The sequence below is a fragment of the Anolis carolinensis genome, unplaced genomic scaffold (assembly GCF_035594765.1).
Source record: "Anolis carolinensis isolate JA03-04 unplaced genomic scaffold, rAnoCar3.1.pri scaffold_14, whole genome shotgun sequence".
Taxonomy (NCBI): domain Eukaryota; kingdom Metazoa; phylum Chordata; class Lepidosauria; order Squamata; family Dactyloidae; genus Anolis; species Anolis carolinensis.
The window spans coordinates 7,643,169-7,659,799 of record NW_026943825.1 but is presented as its reverse complement, the minus strand read 5'-3'; the positions used below and the strand labels follow the sequence as shown (position 1 = coordinate 7,659,799).

General features: G+C 35.3%; 1 protein-coding gene across 5 annotated transcripts in view; it reads left to right on the top strand.

Annotated features, from left to right (window-relative positions):
- The window catches only part of ganab (glucosidase II alpha subunit), a 52,163-nt gene that overhangs the window by 18,415 nt on the left and 17,117 nt on the right, over positions 1 to 16,631 (top strand). For 4 of the 5 annotated variants that reach the window (XM_062965460.1, XM_062965461.1, XM_062965465.1 and 1 more), the window contains exons 5-13: positions 917 to 1,096; positions 4,024 to 4,089; positions 8,566 to 8,653; positions 10,685 to 10,778; positions 10,991 to 11,087; positions 13,344 to 13,524; positions 13,917 to 14,070; positions 15,682 to 15,917; positions 16,057 to 16,183. In XM_062965460.1, the coding sequence (XP_062821530.1) occupies positions 917 to 1,096; positions 4,024 to 4,089; positions 8,566 to 8,653; positions 10,685 to 10,778; positions 10,991 to 11,087; positions 13,344 to 13,524; positions 13,917 to 14,070; positions 15,682 to 15,917; positions 16,057 to 16,183 (1,223 nt within the window). The remainder of the gene's footprint in view (positions 1 to 916; positions 1,097 to 4,023; positions 4,090 to 8,565; positions 8,654 to 10,684; positions 10,779 to 10,990; positions 11,088 to 13,343; positions 13,525 to 13,916; positions 14,071 to 15,681; positions 15,918 to 16,056; positions 16,184 to 16,631) is intronic. The other variant, XM_062965462.1, reaches the window with a different exon arrangement.

The following is a 16,631-nucleotide window of genomic DNA, read 5'->3' as shown; positions in this document are numbered from 1 at the left end:
ATAAGCATTATATATTACTATATTGCACTATACCACTATATTGTACTATAATTCTATCCTGAATTTTATTAGGTCCCTTTTATTCAGGTATTTTAACTGATGATGTTATCTTTATGCTGCTGTCCCCCCCACCAACGAAGTCGACTGAATTGTACTTGGTGGTTGATTGATATTATTATCGCTGTATTAACTCCTGTTTTGTTGTCTTACTGTGTTTTATTTTTTATATATTGTGCAATGTATTTATGCTGTTGTTTTTGTAAATTATATTTTACATGTAATATTACTAATAATATTACGATATATTGTTACAGTACAATATAGTAATTTATTACCAGTATTGTACTGTGCTAATAATATAATATTGTATGTAAATTTAATTTGTAAGCCACTCTGAGTCCCCTTCAGGGTGAGAAGGGCGGCATATAAATGTAGCAAATAAATAAATAATAATAAATAATAAATTATGCTGGTCGGTCCTTGCCCCACGTGAGCCGCCCCGAGTCCCTCCGGGGAGATGGTGGCAGGGTATAAATAAAGTTTTATTATTATTAGTTTTATTATTGCAATATTATTAGTAATATTACATGTAATATAAATATATAATAGTGTATTATTAGTATTATATTTTATTACATTATAATATTGACACAGGAGACATGGTGGAATTATTAAACATTTAAACATTCAAAACCAATTACAATTGTGGTGGAGACTCATCAGTTAAATAGTATGTTTCGCTGGTTCAGTGATAAACACAAGCCAGCGAGATAATTAAGATAAAATTAACAATGAACATGGCCCCTTCTTCCTCCATCCTGCCTCCCCAGAAGTGTGTTTATTGCCTACTGATTTCAGCCATGATGTTCTTCTCTCCCCTCCCCCACCCCGACGGTACCCTTTTCTCATCCCCAAGATTGTCTGTGACAGGTCGTGACGATAACAGTGTGGAGTTGTCCCTGGGCGACGAGAGCCACAAGCTCATCCTGACGGCGAAACCGTTCCGCATGGATTTGCTGGAGGGCCGGGAGCTGGTGCTGAGCGTCAACTCCCGGGGGCTTCTGGTCTTTGAGCACCTGCGCCAGAGGAAGGACTCGTGAGTACTGGGGCCATCCAGTGTCCTCTCTTCCCGCTTAGAATTCCCGGAAGGAACGGGATCTCCTAGGAGAGAAGAATGGCAACTAGACCAGATGGGAGCCTGCTGCTTGTTGAGAAAGGTTGGGACCGTTTAGGGTAGTGATTATGGCTTTCAGACATTTAAATTGTTGAGCCTGTCTTGTCATTCCTTCAGAGAAGGCCACTGCTTTCATAAAGTGAGATTAGTAAATTTTGGAAAGTGAGGATTATGTTTTCCTTTTGCTGAGATCCTTCTTTTAGTCCTGGGAGAGACTGTCACAGTGAGCGGTACCAATGCTGCAAATTAAGATGCCTTATATCCTTATTCCCCCTTACTCCAAGGACTAAATGCCACTCTGCGGCCAGAGTGAAGAGGAGGGGCCAGGAAGACATCATTCCACATGTCTCCTGGGTCAATATAATATTATAATACTAATATTATGCTATACTAATAATATAATATATTGTATATACATTTTAATATTTATAATAATATTGTAATGTAATAAAATATAATAATACACTATTATAATTTTATATATTACATGTAATATTACTAATAATATTGCAGTATAGTGGTATAGTACAATATAGTAATATATAATACTAATATTGTGCTATACTAATAATATATTGTATGTACATATAATATTGATAATACTGTAATACAATATAATAATATAATAATTATATCTTACATGTAGTTACTAATAATATTACAGTATAGTGGTATAGTACAATATAGTAATCTATAAAGCTAATATTGTGTTATGCTAACAATATAATGTGTATACATAATATTGATAATAACAGTATTATATTGTAATACAATATAATGTAATAATACAGTATAATAATATTACAGTAGAGTCTCACTTATCCAAGACTCGCTTATCCAACGTTCTGGATTATCCAACACATTTTTGTAGTCAATGTTTTCAATACATCATGTTATTTTGGTGCTAAATTCGTAAATACAGTAATTACTACATAGCATTACTCTGTACTGAACTACTTTTTCTGTCAAATTTGTTGTATAACATGATGTTTTGGTGCTTAATTTGTAAAATCATAACCTAATTGGATGTTTAATAGGCTTTTCCTTAATCTCTCCTTATTATCCAACATATTCGCTTATCCAAGCTTCTGCCGGCCTGTTTAGCTTGGATAAGTGAGACTCTACTGTAATTATATATTACATGTAACATTACTAATAATATTGCAGCATAGTGGTATAGTACAATATATTAATATACAATGCTTATATTGTGCTATGCTAATAATATAATACAGTGTATGTACATATAACTTGTAAGCCGCCCTGAGGCCCTTTTGAGGTGAGAAAGGCGGGATATAAATGTTGCAAATAAGTAAATATTCTATGGAACTGAAAGATTTTGGCTGTGACAATCTGCTTGTTTAGTTTTGTTTGGAGGCACCATTAGTTGAATCCTTTTTTAATTTTGTTCTTATTTTTCTGATTATTGTAATTACCCGGGCTTGGTCCCATTTAAGCTGCTCGGAGTCCCTTTGGGGAGATGGAGGCGGGGTATAAAAATAAAGTTATTATTATTATTATTATCCAAGAAGGGGTATCTTTTCTGAAAAGGGCCGCTTTCAGTCTCAGTCTCTCACCAATAAGTCATCATAGTCCATTTCAGTGTACAAGATAAGGTTTTATTGGGAAAAGGATAGGCCAGAGTCCCCCAATCTTGTGCCTTTCGGTTGTGTTGGACTTCAACCACCATCAACAGCCATGCTGCCTAGAGATAATATTTATTTATTTATTTATTTGCTACATTTATATGCCGCCCTTCTCACCCCAAAGGGGACTCAGAGCGGCTTACAAATTAAATTTACATACAATATTATATTATTAGCTTAGTACAATACTGGCAATAAATTACTATATTGTACTACCATGTTTCCCCGAAAATAAGACAGTGTCTTATATTATTTTTTACTCCCAAAGATGCGCTAGGTCTTACTTTCAGGGGATGTCTTATTTTTCCATGAAGAAGAATTCATATTCATTGTTGAACAAAAAAAAACCAACATTTATTCTATACTGTACAGTAGTTGTCATCACAAATCAACATAACTAAACCAGACAAACTGTGACCCCTGTCAAGAATTTCTTGTTACTACCATTATTTACATATACAACTGGTATGTAAGCCACCCCGAGTCCCTCTGGGGAGATGGAGGTGGGGTATAAAAATAAAATTATTATTATTATTATTATTATTATTATGTACATTTACCGATCCTGCATGCTCTGGTGTTCTGTTTGGCAGGCATAATTCCAAACAAAAACTTTGCTAGGTCTTACTTTCGAGGGAGGCCTTATATTTAGCAATTCAGCAAAACCTCTACTAGGTCTTATTTTTGGGGGATGTCTTACTTTCAGGGAAACAGGGTATATCAATATATGATAATATTATTAGTAATATTACATGTAAAATATAATATATAGTTAATATTATATTGTATTATTAGTATATCATATTACACTATATTATGAATATTATATGTATATACAATATGATATATATATATGTATATATGTGTGTGTGTGTGTGTGTGTGTGTGTGTATATATATATATATATATATAATTAGAATAGCATGTTATTAATATGGCTTGTAGTCCAACATATATGGAATGGCACCACTTTTGTGGAGTCTGGCTTAGGAAAAGCAGCAGGCTTTTTCTATATAGGGGATGCTAGTTCACCCATCCGTCCCTTTTTATTTCCTAACTTGCTTCCGACCCCGTTGTCCTCACCAGGCTAGGCTGGAGCAGGGCCAAAGTAGGGGCTGTGCCATCTGAGATTCCATGCACTGACTCTCATTGTGTTTTCTGTTTTTGTTGGTTCGTGCCTCCCCCTCCTGCTCGGCCCCTCAGTTTCTCGGAAAAAGTTAGTAGCACGGTCGTTAGCATTTGGGATAGCGTCAAGAATCTTTTCTCTAGGTAAATCTGCAGCTTCTGCTACTGTTTCTCAACCTCCCCCCACTTCCTTTTGCTGCCTAGAGAGTGGCTCTGCCTTCCCCTGCCCGTAGACGTAGCTTGGGGATAGAAGTCACAGGGTTCTTGTGTGTTTTCCGGGCTGTATGGCCATCTTCCGGAAGTATTCTCTCCTGACGTTTCGCCCACATCTATGGCAGGCATCCTCAGAGGTTGTGAGGTATATATGAGATATAATTCACACTTTTCTGATCTGTTTTCTTCCAAAATAAAAAGAGGATAAAAGAAAAAAAAATCATCCATATTTTGTTGTACACATTTCACAAACTGTTCGACCTCTTGTTCTGTATAATGCATTTTTCCTTGCAGACACATGGGTCCATCTGTTGTGTATTTTATTTGGGAACAGTGCCAATTTAATGTGTTGTCAAAGGAAGGCTTTCATGGCCGGGATCACAGGGTTGTTGTATGTTTTCCGGACTGCATGGCCATGTTCCAGAAGCATTCCCTCCAGATGTTTCGCCCACATCAGTGGCAGGCATCCTCAGCATAGTGTCCTGAGTTGGTTTAAATAGATGATTTTAAAGTAGATACAGTAGAGCAGGGGTCCCCAAACTAAGGCCCGGGGGCCGAATGTGGCTCTCCAAGGTCATTTACCTGGCCCCCGCCCTCAGTTTTATAATATAATATTTTTATATCATTTTAATAATATAATATATTGTTTATACATATAATATTGATAATAATATTATAATGTTATACAATATAATGTTGATAATAATACCATATAATAATATTAATTATATGTTATATATTACATATAATATTACAGTATAGTGGTATCATTCAATATAGTAATATATAATGCTAATATTGTGCTATGCTAATAATATAATATATGCACATACAGCTGCTCTGAGTCCCCTTCAGGGTGAGACGGGCGAGATATAAATGTAATATATAAATGTAGTAAATGAATAAATAAATAATTTTAGACTTAGGCTCGCCCAAAGTCTGAAATGACTTGAAGGCACACAACAACAACAATCCTAATTAACTTGACTATCTCATTGGCCAGAAGCAGGCCCACACTTCTCATTGAAATCCTGATAGGTTTATGCTGGTTACAATTGTTTTCATTTTTAAATATTGTATTGTTCTTTCATTGTTGTTGTTTTGCACTACAAATAAGACATGTGCAATGTGCATAGGAATTTGTCCGGTATTTTTTTTTCCAAATGATAATTCGGCCCCTCCACAGTCTGAAGGATTGTGGACCAGCCCTCTGCTTTAAAAGTTTGAGGACCCCTGCAGTAGAGTCTCACTTATCCAACACTCGCTTATCCAATGTTCTGGATTATCCAACGCATTTTTGTAGTTGATGTTTTTAATAAATCATGATATTTTGGTGCTACATTCGTAAATACAGTAATTTTTTTTCGTGTCAGGAGTAACCTGAGTTGCTTCTGGAGTGAGAGAATTGGCCGTCTGCAAGGACGTTGCCCAGGGGACGCCTGGATGTTTTGATGTGTTACCATCCTTGTGGGAGGCTTCTCTGATGTCCCCACATGGAGCTGGAGCTGATAGAGGGAGCTCATCCGTGCTATCCCCGAGTGGGATTCGAACTTGGCAGCCTTCAGGTCAGCAACCCAACCTTCAAGTCACAAGGCTGTTATCCCCTAGGCCATCGGAGGCTCCTAATACAGTAATTACTACATAGCATTATTTCGGATTGAACTACTTTTTCTGTCAAATTTGTTGTGCAACATGATGTTTTGGTGCTTAATTTGTAAAATCATAATCTAATTTGATGTTTAATAGGCTTTTCCTTAATGCCTCCTTATTATCCAACATATTTGCTTATCCAACGTTCTGCCGGCCCGTTTATGTTGGATAAGTGAGACTCTACTGTATAACTGATTTTAATGTTTGTGTATATTTATAATTTTTTTTGTCCTAGCATGGAGTGCTTGCCTTATATACGTTGTGCTCCACTCTTGATTTCCCTTTGGGGTGAGAAGGGTGGAATATAAATGTTTTAAATAAACAATAATAATAATAAATTATGTTGGGTGAAGTTCGTTGATTCTTTCCTGCAATAAATTCATAATGTGTCTTCCTGAACTTTAAGAAAAAAATGACTTTTGGGATACCCACAGATTCCTTGTTAAATGTTCCAAGTTTTTTATCGTGTCAGAAGCGACTATGTTTATTTTAACTTTACTGTTTTAGCTTTGTTATGATGTTGTTTTATTATGTTGGCTGAGTTCAAGTTGTTGTATGATGTTTTTGACAATTGACTGTCAAAATGTTGGAAACCGCCCTGAGTCCTCTCAAGGAGATAGAGCGGTATATAAATGAAGTTGTTGTTGTTGTTATTATTATTATTATTATTATTATTATTATTATTATTGTAAAGATATTGCATGTCGCTTCTGGCATGAGAGAATTGGCTGTCTACAGAGACGTTGCCCAGGGGATATTGCCTGGATGTGTTACCATCCTGCTGGGAGGCTTCTCTCGTGTCCCTGTAAGCTAGGGCTGACAGACGGAAGCTCACCCCATCTTGTGGATTCGGAACCGCTAACCTTCAGGTCAACAGTTCAGCCGGCACAAGGGTTTATTTAACCCATTGCGCCACTGCAGCTCCAATGTTTGTTTATTTATTTATTTATTTCAATTATTTATACCCCGCCCTTCTCACCCAAGGGGACTCAAGTGAATTCTCAGAAATCAGTTTATAAATTGAGTCAAGGGAGAAGTGCGTTGGAAAACTATCATTAGGTTTTAATACTGATTATAGGTTTTATTTATTTATGTTCATGTGGGATAATGTTCTAATTGATGTATGGTTTTAACTTGTTGTATGTTTCTGTTATATTGGACACCGCCCTGAGTCCCTCGAGGAAATAGGGCGGTATATAAATAAAGTATTATTATTGTTGTTGTTATTATAAAACTTTGGATAGTTTGATCCATTATATCCTGAGGAAGCTAGAAACTGCCCTCTTCATATCACAATATTATTTGGATGGTTTTCTTGAGTTCTGACCAAAGGTGTGCGATACAGCGGTATATAAATAAATTATTATTATTATTGTTATTATTATAAAACTTTGGATAGTATGATCCACTATATCCCGAGGAAGCTAGAAACTGCCCTCTTCATATCAGAATATACATTTGGATGGTTTTCTTGAGTTCTGACCAAAGGTGTGCGATACGGCGGTATATAAATAAATTATTATTATTATTGTTATTATAAAACTTTGGATAGTATGATCCACTATATCCCAAGGAAGCTAGAAACTGCCCTCTTCCTATCAGAATATACGTTTGAATGGTTTTCTTGAGTTCTGACCAAAGATGTGCGATAGGGCAGTATATAAAGAAATTATTATTATTATTATTGTAAAACTTTGGATAATTTGATCCACTATATCCCGAGGAAGCTAGAAACTGCCTTCTTTGTATCAAAATATACATTTGGATGGTTTTCTTGAGTTCTCACCAAAGGTGTGCGATAGGGCGGTATATAAATAAATTATTATTATTATTGTTATTATTATAAAACTTTGGATAGTATGATCCACTATATCCCGAGGAAGCTAGAAACTGCCTTCTTCGTATCAGAATATACATTTGGATGGTTTTCTTGAGTTCTCACCAAAGGTGTGTGATAGGGAGGTATATAAATAAATTATTATTTTTATTGTTATAAAAGTTTGGATTATTGGATCCACTATATCCCGAGGAAGCTAGAAACTGCCCTCTTCCTATCAGAATATACATTTGGATGGTTTTCTTGAGTTCTGACCAAAGGTGTGCGATAGGGCAGTATATAAATAATAATAATAATAATAATAATAATAATAATAATAATAATAATAATAATAATAATTATTATTATTATTATTATAAAACTGGATAGTTTGATCCACTGTATTCCGAGGAAGCTAGAAACTGCCCTCTTTGTATCAGAATATACATTTGAATGGTTTTCTTGAGTTCTGATCAAAGATCAGCCTGTGACCCTCCAGGTGTTTTACTTTTACTCACATCTATCCTAGGTAACAAATTGAAGTTTTGAGTCTAGCAACATCTGTGTGGTTACATATTTCCTTTGCTTGTTTAGCTAAACACAGGGCAGAACTTGGGCACCCACTTCCTCTTTTGTGTACATTAATTATATGTAGGAATTATATTATATTTCTGGACCAACGGACCAAGCTGAAGAGCCCAACAGGACAGTGGGGTGGACACTGGAGCTTGTTCTTGTGTTATCCTCCGCTCTATAGCTACGCCTCCTCCCCACTTTTTCTCTCCTTGCTAACTGGCTGGTCTGTGACCTTGTGTGCTGCTGGTAGTGACTAATGGGTTTTGCACTTTCTTTGTGTCAAGAAGCGGGAGGGTGTGAATTCAGACCCCCTTTTTGTTTGGGTCTGCCAAAAGGGGAAGCTTGAAACCATTCTTTTCTTCCAGAGAGTCGCCAAAGGAGCCGGCAGCACAAGAGGAAGGGGATGCCGAGAGCCTGGATGCAGAGCAAGAGTCCACAGAGAACAGTAATCAGGTGAATGGCGGAAAATTTAGAGTTTCCCATGTTGAGAAAATGGTTGTTGGGTGGGAAAGGAGAATCTTAGATCCTTGGTTTGATTTCTCAAACTGTACACTGAAAAACAAAACAAAAGAGAGCTGCACAACCTGACTGTACTATAAACTATTTATAATATATATAATATATAATTATATAACTATTATAATATACTGTATATACTTGAGTATAGGCCTAGTATTTCAGCCCCTTTTTAGGACTGAAAAAATACCTCCTTGGCTTATACTCGGGTGAGGTTTCTGGTGGGCTTATATTCAGATTGGCTTATATACTCAAGTATATATGGTATGTTTATTATTTTTCTCTATTATTATTGGTATTGTTACATTTATTATTTTACTCTATTAATTATTATTACAGCATTACATTTATTATTTTACTCTATTATTGTTGTTACTTTTACATTTATTTTACTCTATTTTTATTATTATTATTACATTTATTGTTTTGCTGCATTTAGTATTACAGTAGAGTCTCACTTATCCAACACAAACGGGCCGGCAGAACATTGGATAAGCGAATATGTTGGATAATAAGGAGAGATTAAGGAAAAGCCTATTAAACATTAAATTAGGTTATGATTTTACAAATTAAGCACCAAATCATCATGTTATACAACAAATTTGATAGAAAAAGTAGTTCAATACTCAGTAATGCTATGTAGTAATTACTGCATATACGAATTTAGCACCAAAATATCACGATGTATTGAAAACATTGACTACAAAAATGCCTTGGATAATCCAGAACATTGGATAAGTGAGTATTGGATAAGTGAGACTCTACTGTATATATAATATATAATTATATAACTATTATAATATACTGGAGTATAAGCCTAGTTTTTCAGCCCTTTTTTAGGACTGAAAAAATACCTCCTCGGCTTATACTTGGGTGAGGGTCCTGGTGGGCTTATATTCAGGTTGGCTTATACTCAAGTATATATGTTATATTTATTATTTTTCTCTATTATTATTGGTATTGTTACATTTATTATGTTACTCTATTAATTATTATTACAGTATTACATTTATTATTTTTCTCTATTATTGTTGTTACTTTTACATTTATTTTACTCTATTTTTATTATTAATCCATTTATTATTTTACTGCATTTATTATTATTATTATTATTACATTTATTATTTCATTCTTATTATTAAAAGGATACATAAGCACATTTACATTGAAGAAGATGAAAATAATGATTTAATCAGACTTGAACAGTCATATCCTAAATTACAGTTTGATGTAAAGTTTCAAAAACATTTAAGCTACTGATGCATCAGTTAATGTAATTTTATTGGTATCTCGACTTATACTGGAGTCAGCGTTTGCCCAGTTTTTTTGTGGTAAAATTAGGTGCCTTGGCTTATATTCAGGTCGCCTTATACTCGAGTATATATGGTATATACGGGGCCGGGCTGTGGCGCAGGCTGGTGAACAGCCTGCTGTAATAAATTATTCTGACCAGTTCATGAGTTCATGAGTCATGAGTTCATGAGTCATGAGTTCGAGGCCATGAGTTCATGAGTTCATGAGTCATGAGTTCGAGGCCAGCCCATGGCAGGGTGAGCACCCGTCAATTAAAAAATAAAAAAATAGCCCCTGCTCGTTGCTGACCTAGCAACCCTAAAGGTAGTTGCCTCTATCAAGTAGGAAATAAGGTACCACTTATAAAGTGGGGAGGCAAATTTAACTAATTTACAACATTGGAATGAGGAAGTGCCGTCACAGTGAATGATGGAGCAGCTGCTTCCCCTGTGGCCGGAATCGAACATCCCCTCAGGAGAAGGTTAAATTGCCTCTGTGTCTGTCTCTGTCTCGGTTCTATGTGTATATGGGCATTGAATGTTTGCCCTATATGTATATAATGTGATCCGCCCTCAGTCCCTTTCAGGGTGAGAAGGGTGAAATTTTGAAACTGGTTCAGAAAAAAAAGGAACAGGCCCCAAAACCAAGACACCAAACCATTTTTATTTCTTACAGAATGAGGAAACATCGAGAGGAGCAGAGGAGGCCGAAGAGGAACCAGGGCTTTGGGAAGAAACATTCAAGACTCACACAGACAGTAAACCGAATGGTAAGTCTCATCAGTGTGACTATATCTGAAATTCAGAAATCTGATTTATGACAAAATCCAAACATTGCCTAAATGGGTGGCTGAGACAGGGACATCCCTAAACAGAAGTTTACTAGTCATCAGGTCAGATGTGTTGCCATTTTCAGTGTGAATTTTTCTCAAGAATTGCATTATGCTTCCCAGACCCCTTCTGTATATTTTTTGTTTTACAGGCCCAACATCCGTGGGGCTCGATTTCTCACTCCCGGGTATGGAAAATGTGTACGGGATCCCAGAACACGCAGACAACCTCCGACTGCGAACGACTGAGTAAGCTTGAGAACATAGTTACATGTTGGGTTTGCAAGATGGATTCCAAGTAGTTGGAGTTTTAAGATGTGTGTGTATATAATATACATACACAAATAATAATGATAATAATAATAATAATAATAATAATAATAATAATAATAATAATAATAATAATATATCTCAGGAACCCCTTTCAGAGTCTATTCATTTTATCCTCTGTATGTCCAGTTCTTATTATTGCTTTAAGTTTTAATTGATTGTTGATGTTGTCTTATGTTTTTATGTATTTATTATGTTTTAAATTTTATTGATCTGTATTTTAAACTGCTGTTGTCTGGGCTTGTCTCCATGTGCCCTGAGTCCCTTCAGGGAGGGACTGCCCTGAGTCCCTTCAGGGAGATGGAAGTGGGAGTCAAAAATAAAGCTCTTATTACAGTAGAGTCTCACTTATCCAAGCCTCGCTTATCAAAGTTTCTAGATTATCCAAGCCATTTTTGTAGTCAATGTTTTCAATATATTGTGATATTTTGGTGCTAAATTCGTAAATACAGTAATTACAACATAACATTACTGTGAATTGACCTGCTTTTTACGTCAAATTTGTTGTATAACATGATGTTTTGGTGCTTAATTTGTAAAATCATAACCTATTTTGATGTTTAATAGGCTTTTCCTTAATCTTTCCTTATTATCCAAGATATTCGCTTATCTAAGCTTCTGCTGGCCCGTTTAGCTTGGATAAGTGAGACTCACTGTACCTAATTTTACCACAAGAAAACTGAGAAAACATTGACTCGAGTATAAGCTGAGAGCGGTAAATTTCAGAAATAAAATTAGATACCAATAAAATTACATTAATTAAGGCATCAGTGGGTTAAATGTTTTGGAATATTTACATAAAACTCTAATTTCAGATGAGACCATCCAACTCTGATTAAATCATTATTCTCATCTTCTTCAATGCAAATGTCCTTATGTATCCTTTTAATAAGTAACAAAAATAATAAATGTAATAACAATAATATCAGAGTCAAATAATAAATGTATTAATAATAATAAAAATAGAGTAAAATAAATGTAATAGTAACAATAATAATAGAGTAAAATAATAAATGTAATACAGTAGAGTCTCACTAATCCAAGCTAAACGGGCCGGCAGAAGCTTGGATAAGCAAATATCTTGGATTATAAGGACTGATCAAGGAAAAGCCTATTAAATATCAAATTAGGTGATGATTTTACAAATTAAGCACCAAAACTTCATGTTATACAACAAATTTGACAGAAAAAGTAGTTCAATACGCAGTAAGGTTATGTTGTAATTACTGTATTTATGAATTTAGCACCAAAATATCACGATATATTGGAAACATTGACTACAAAAATGGCTTGGATTATCCAGAGGCTTGGATAAGCGAGGCTTGGATTAGTGAGAATCTACTGTACCTCGGCTTATATTCGGGTCAGCTTATACTCGAGTATATAGGAATTATTATTATACATAAACATTCACGCAACCATCCATGCATACATACATACATTTAAGTTTCTACTATTATGTATTCTGGACTTGGTCCCCATGTGAGACGCCTAGAGTCCCTTCGGGTAGATGGGGTGAGATACAAGAAAATAATAATAATAATAACAACAACAACACAGTCCTAAACGCTTGGGAAGTGTTCGACTTTTGATTTTGTGATATGAAATCCAGCATGTCTATCTTGTTTGCTATGTCATACAATAAATAATAATAATAATAATAATAATAATAATAATAATAATAATAATAATAAACAATAGGCATTGACAAAATTACGATCTGCCAACTGCAAAAGGTCACCCGACTGGGATCTGTGTGCATTATCTGAAAATACATCACACAGTCCTAAACACTTGGGAAGTGTTCGACTTGTGATTTTATGATACGAAATCCAGCATGTCTATCTTGTTTGCTGTGTCATACAATAAAATAATAATAATAAGTATTATTATTACCACCATTGGGGCTTGGATCCATTATTTGTATGGCTTATGACCCCACAGAAATATCATAAGAGCACGGATACCAATGTTAGCATCTCGAAATCCAGCATATCTATCTTGTTTGCTGTGTCATACAATAAAATAATAATAATAAGTATTATTATTACCACCTTGGGGCTTGGATCCATTATTTGTATGGCTTTTGGCCCCACAGAAATATCATAAGAGCACAATGTTAGCGTTTCATTGGGTTCTTGTGTGTATTTTTCTAACCACCAAAATCCTTGACAGGGGAGGGGACCCATACCGCCTCTACAACCTGGACGTGTTCCAGTATGAGCTCTACAATCCAATGGCCCTCTATGGCTCCGTCCCGGTCCTTCTGGCGCACAACGCACGGCGTACACTGGGGATATTTTGGCTCAATGCGGCTGAGACCTGGGTGGATATCACCTCCAATACGGCCGGCAAGGTACTGCTATTCCGACATGTAGAGGTGTCATGTCTGTTGGGTTCTCTTCTCCCAGTTGTGCTGTGGGTCAGTCTTCCACCAGAAAAAGCACCAAGACACACGCTGGTAGATTCCAACAAGTTTTATTGTACAGAATACCAGAACCTTCTCTTTGTCCCATTTATATAGGGGCTCTCACATACCAGAGGGTAATTGAGGTTTTATGGCTGGCCCGTTTTATGGCTGGCATCTGTTCTTTGTCAGCCGACCAGAAATGTCAAAGATTGGAGATCATGACAATGTCTTTAAAATGAGCTCCAAAGCTGTGTTTGTGTTTATTCACCATATCATGCCGATTTCCAGTTCAGTGTCCTGTCTGAATTGACACGATCTTTCCCAAACTTCTCTCTCAGACCCTTTTTGGGAAGATGCTCGACTATATGCAAGGTGGCGGGGAGACACCGCAGACTGATATCCGCTGGATGTCAGAGAGCGGCATCATAGATGCGTTCCTGATGCTTGGACCTCAGCCCAGTGATGTCTTCAGACAATACGCATCTCTCACAGGCAAGTGATAGCAAGGGAGGGGCTGGTGAAGGATTATGCTATACTAATAATATATGTATATTGTATATACATATAATATTGATAATATTATGTAATACAATATAATAATAATAATAATAATAATAATATACTATTATAATTGTATATTATGTATTACATGTAATATTACTAATAATATTGCAATATAGGGGTATAGTACAATTCAGTAATATATAATGCTTATATTGTGCTATGCTAATAATATAATGTATTGTATATACATATAATATTGATGATAATATTATAATTAATACTACAGTAGAGTCTCACTTATCCAAGCTAAACGGGCCGGCAGAAGCTTGGATAAGCGAATATCTTGGATAATAAGGAGGGATTAAGGAAAAGCCTATTAAACATCAAATTAGGTTATGAAATTACAAATTAAGCACCAAAACATCATTTTATACAACAAATTTGACAAAAAAGTAGTCCAATACTCAGTAATGCTATGTAGTAATTACTGTATTTACAAATTTAGCACCAAAATATCATGATGTATTGAAAACATTGACTACAAAAATGCATTGGATATTCCAGAATGTTAGATAAGCGAGTGTTGGATAAGTGAGACTCTACTGTACATGCAATATTACTAATATTATTGCAATATAGTGGTATAGTACAATTCAGTAATATATAATGCTTACATTGTGCTATGCTAATAATATATATTGTATATACATATAATATTGATAATAATATTATAATTAATACTATAGAATAATAATAAACTATTATAATTATATAATATATATTCCATATAATATTACTAATAATTTTGCAGTATAGTGATCTAATACAATTTAGTAATATAAATTGTTATATTGTGCTATGCTAATATTTTATATTGTATATACATATGATATTGATAATAATATGATCATACAGTAGAGTCTCACTTATCCAACATAAACGGGCCGGCAGAAACTTGGGATAAGCGAATATCTTGTATAATAAGGAGGAATTAAGGAAAAGCCTATTAAACATCAAATTAGGTTATGATTTTACAAATTGAGCACCAAAACATCATGTTATACAACAAATTTGACAGAAAAAGTAGTTCAATATGCAGTAATGCTATATAATAATTACTGTATTTACGAATTTAGCACCAAAACATCACATTGTATTGAAAACATTGACTACTAAAAGGCAGACTGCGTTGGATAATCCAGAATGTTGGATAAGTGAATGTTGGATAAGTGAGATTCTACTGTAATACAATATTATAATTGTATAATATATATTACATGTAATATGACTAATAATATTGCAGTATAGTGGCCTAGTACAATATAGTAATATATAATGTTTATATTGTGCTATGCTAATAATATAATATATTGTATGTACATATAACTTGTAAGCCGCTCTGAGTCCCCTTCGGGGTGAGAAGGGCGGGATATAAATGTCCCAAATAAATACATAAATAAATGAATAATAAATAAATAAATAAATTGGAGACAGTCTCTAGGGCAGTGGCATCAGACTCATAAAGTTATGGCTGTTGTGGATTTTGAATATTTTTGAAAGCCATGAGCCAAGTGTTGTTATTGTTTCCCCTTTCTTCAGGAACTCAGGCCTTGCCTCCTCTCTTTGCTTTGGCCTATCACCAGAGCCGCTGGAACTACAACGATGAGGAAGATGTGAATACCGTGGACAGTGGCTTCGATGAGCACGACATCCCGTATGACGTCATCTGGCTGGACATTGAACACGCTGACGGGAAACGCTACTTCACCTGGGACCCAAACAAGTTCCCCCACCCTCAGGAAATGCTTCGGCGCTTGGCGGCCAAAGGGAGGAAGGTAAGTTGGGGATCCGGTTGGGTATCAAGCTACTACATTATTATATAAAGTTACAGGACTGATGTCCACTTGTTCTTTTGGTGGCAGATTTTACTGACCCCCCCCCCACCTCATTTTATCTGTCCTTCCTTCACCCCAGATGGTAAGCATTGTGGACCCACACATCAAGGTGGACACCGGCTACCGAATTCACAACGAGATCCGCTCCCAGGGCTTTTATGTCAAGACGAAAGATAACAGTGACTACGAAGGGTGGTGCTGGCCAGGTGAGGAGAGCGATTGATCGATCTTAGGAGGGATATGTTGCTTATTGTCTTGCTACTACATGCTATGCTAATTTTATATATATACATTTTATATATACTGTATATACTCGAGTATAAGCCTAGTCTTGCTACTACATGCTATGCTAATTTTATATATATACATTTTATATATACCGTTTATACTCAAGTATAAGCCTAGTTTTTCAGCCCTGTTTTTAAGACTGAAAAAGCCCCCCTCAGCTTATACTCGGGTGAGGGTCCTGGTTGGCTTATATTTGGGTCAGCTTATACTCAAGAATATATGGTACATTTATTATTTTTCTCTATTATTATTGGTATTATTACATTTCTTGAATGAATGAATGAATTGTTTATTGTACTAGCCATAGGCCATGACATCAGTAGTATACAACCTTTATAAACACTTTCCAATATAAACATTAAAACT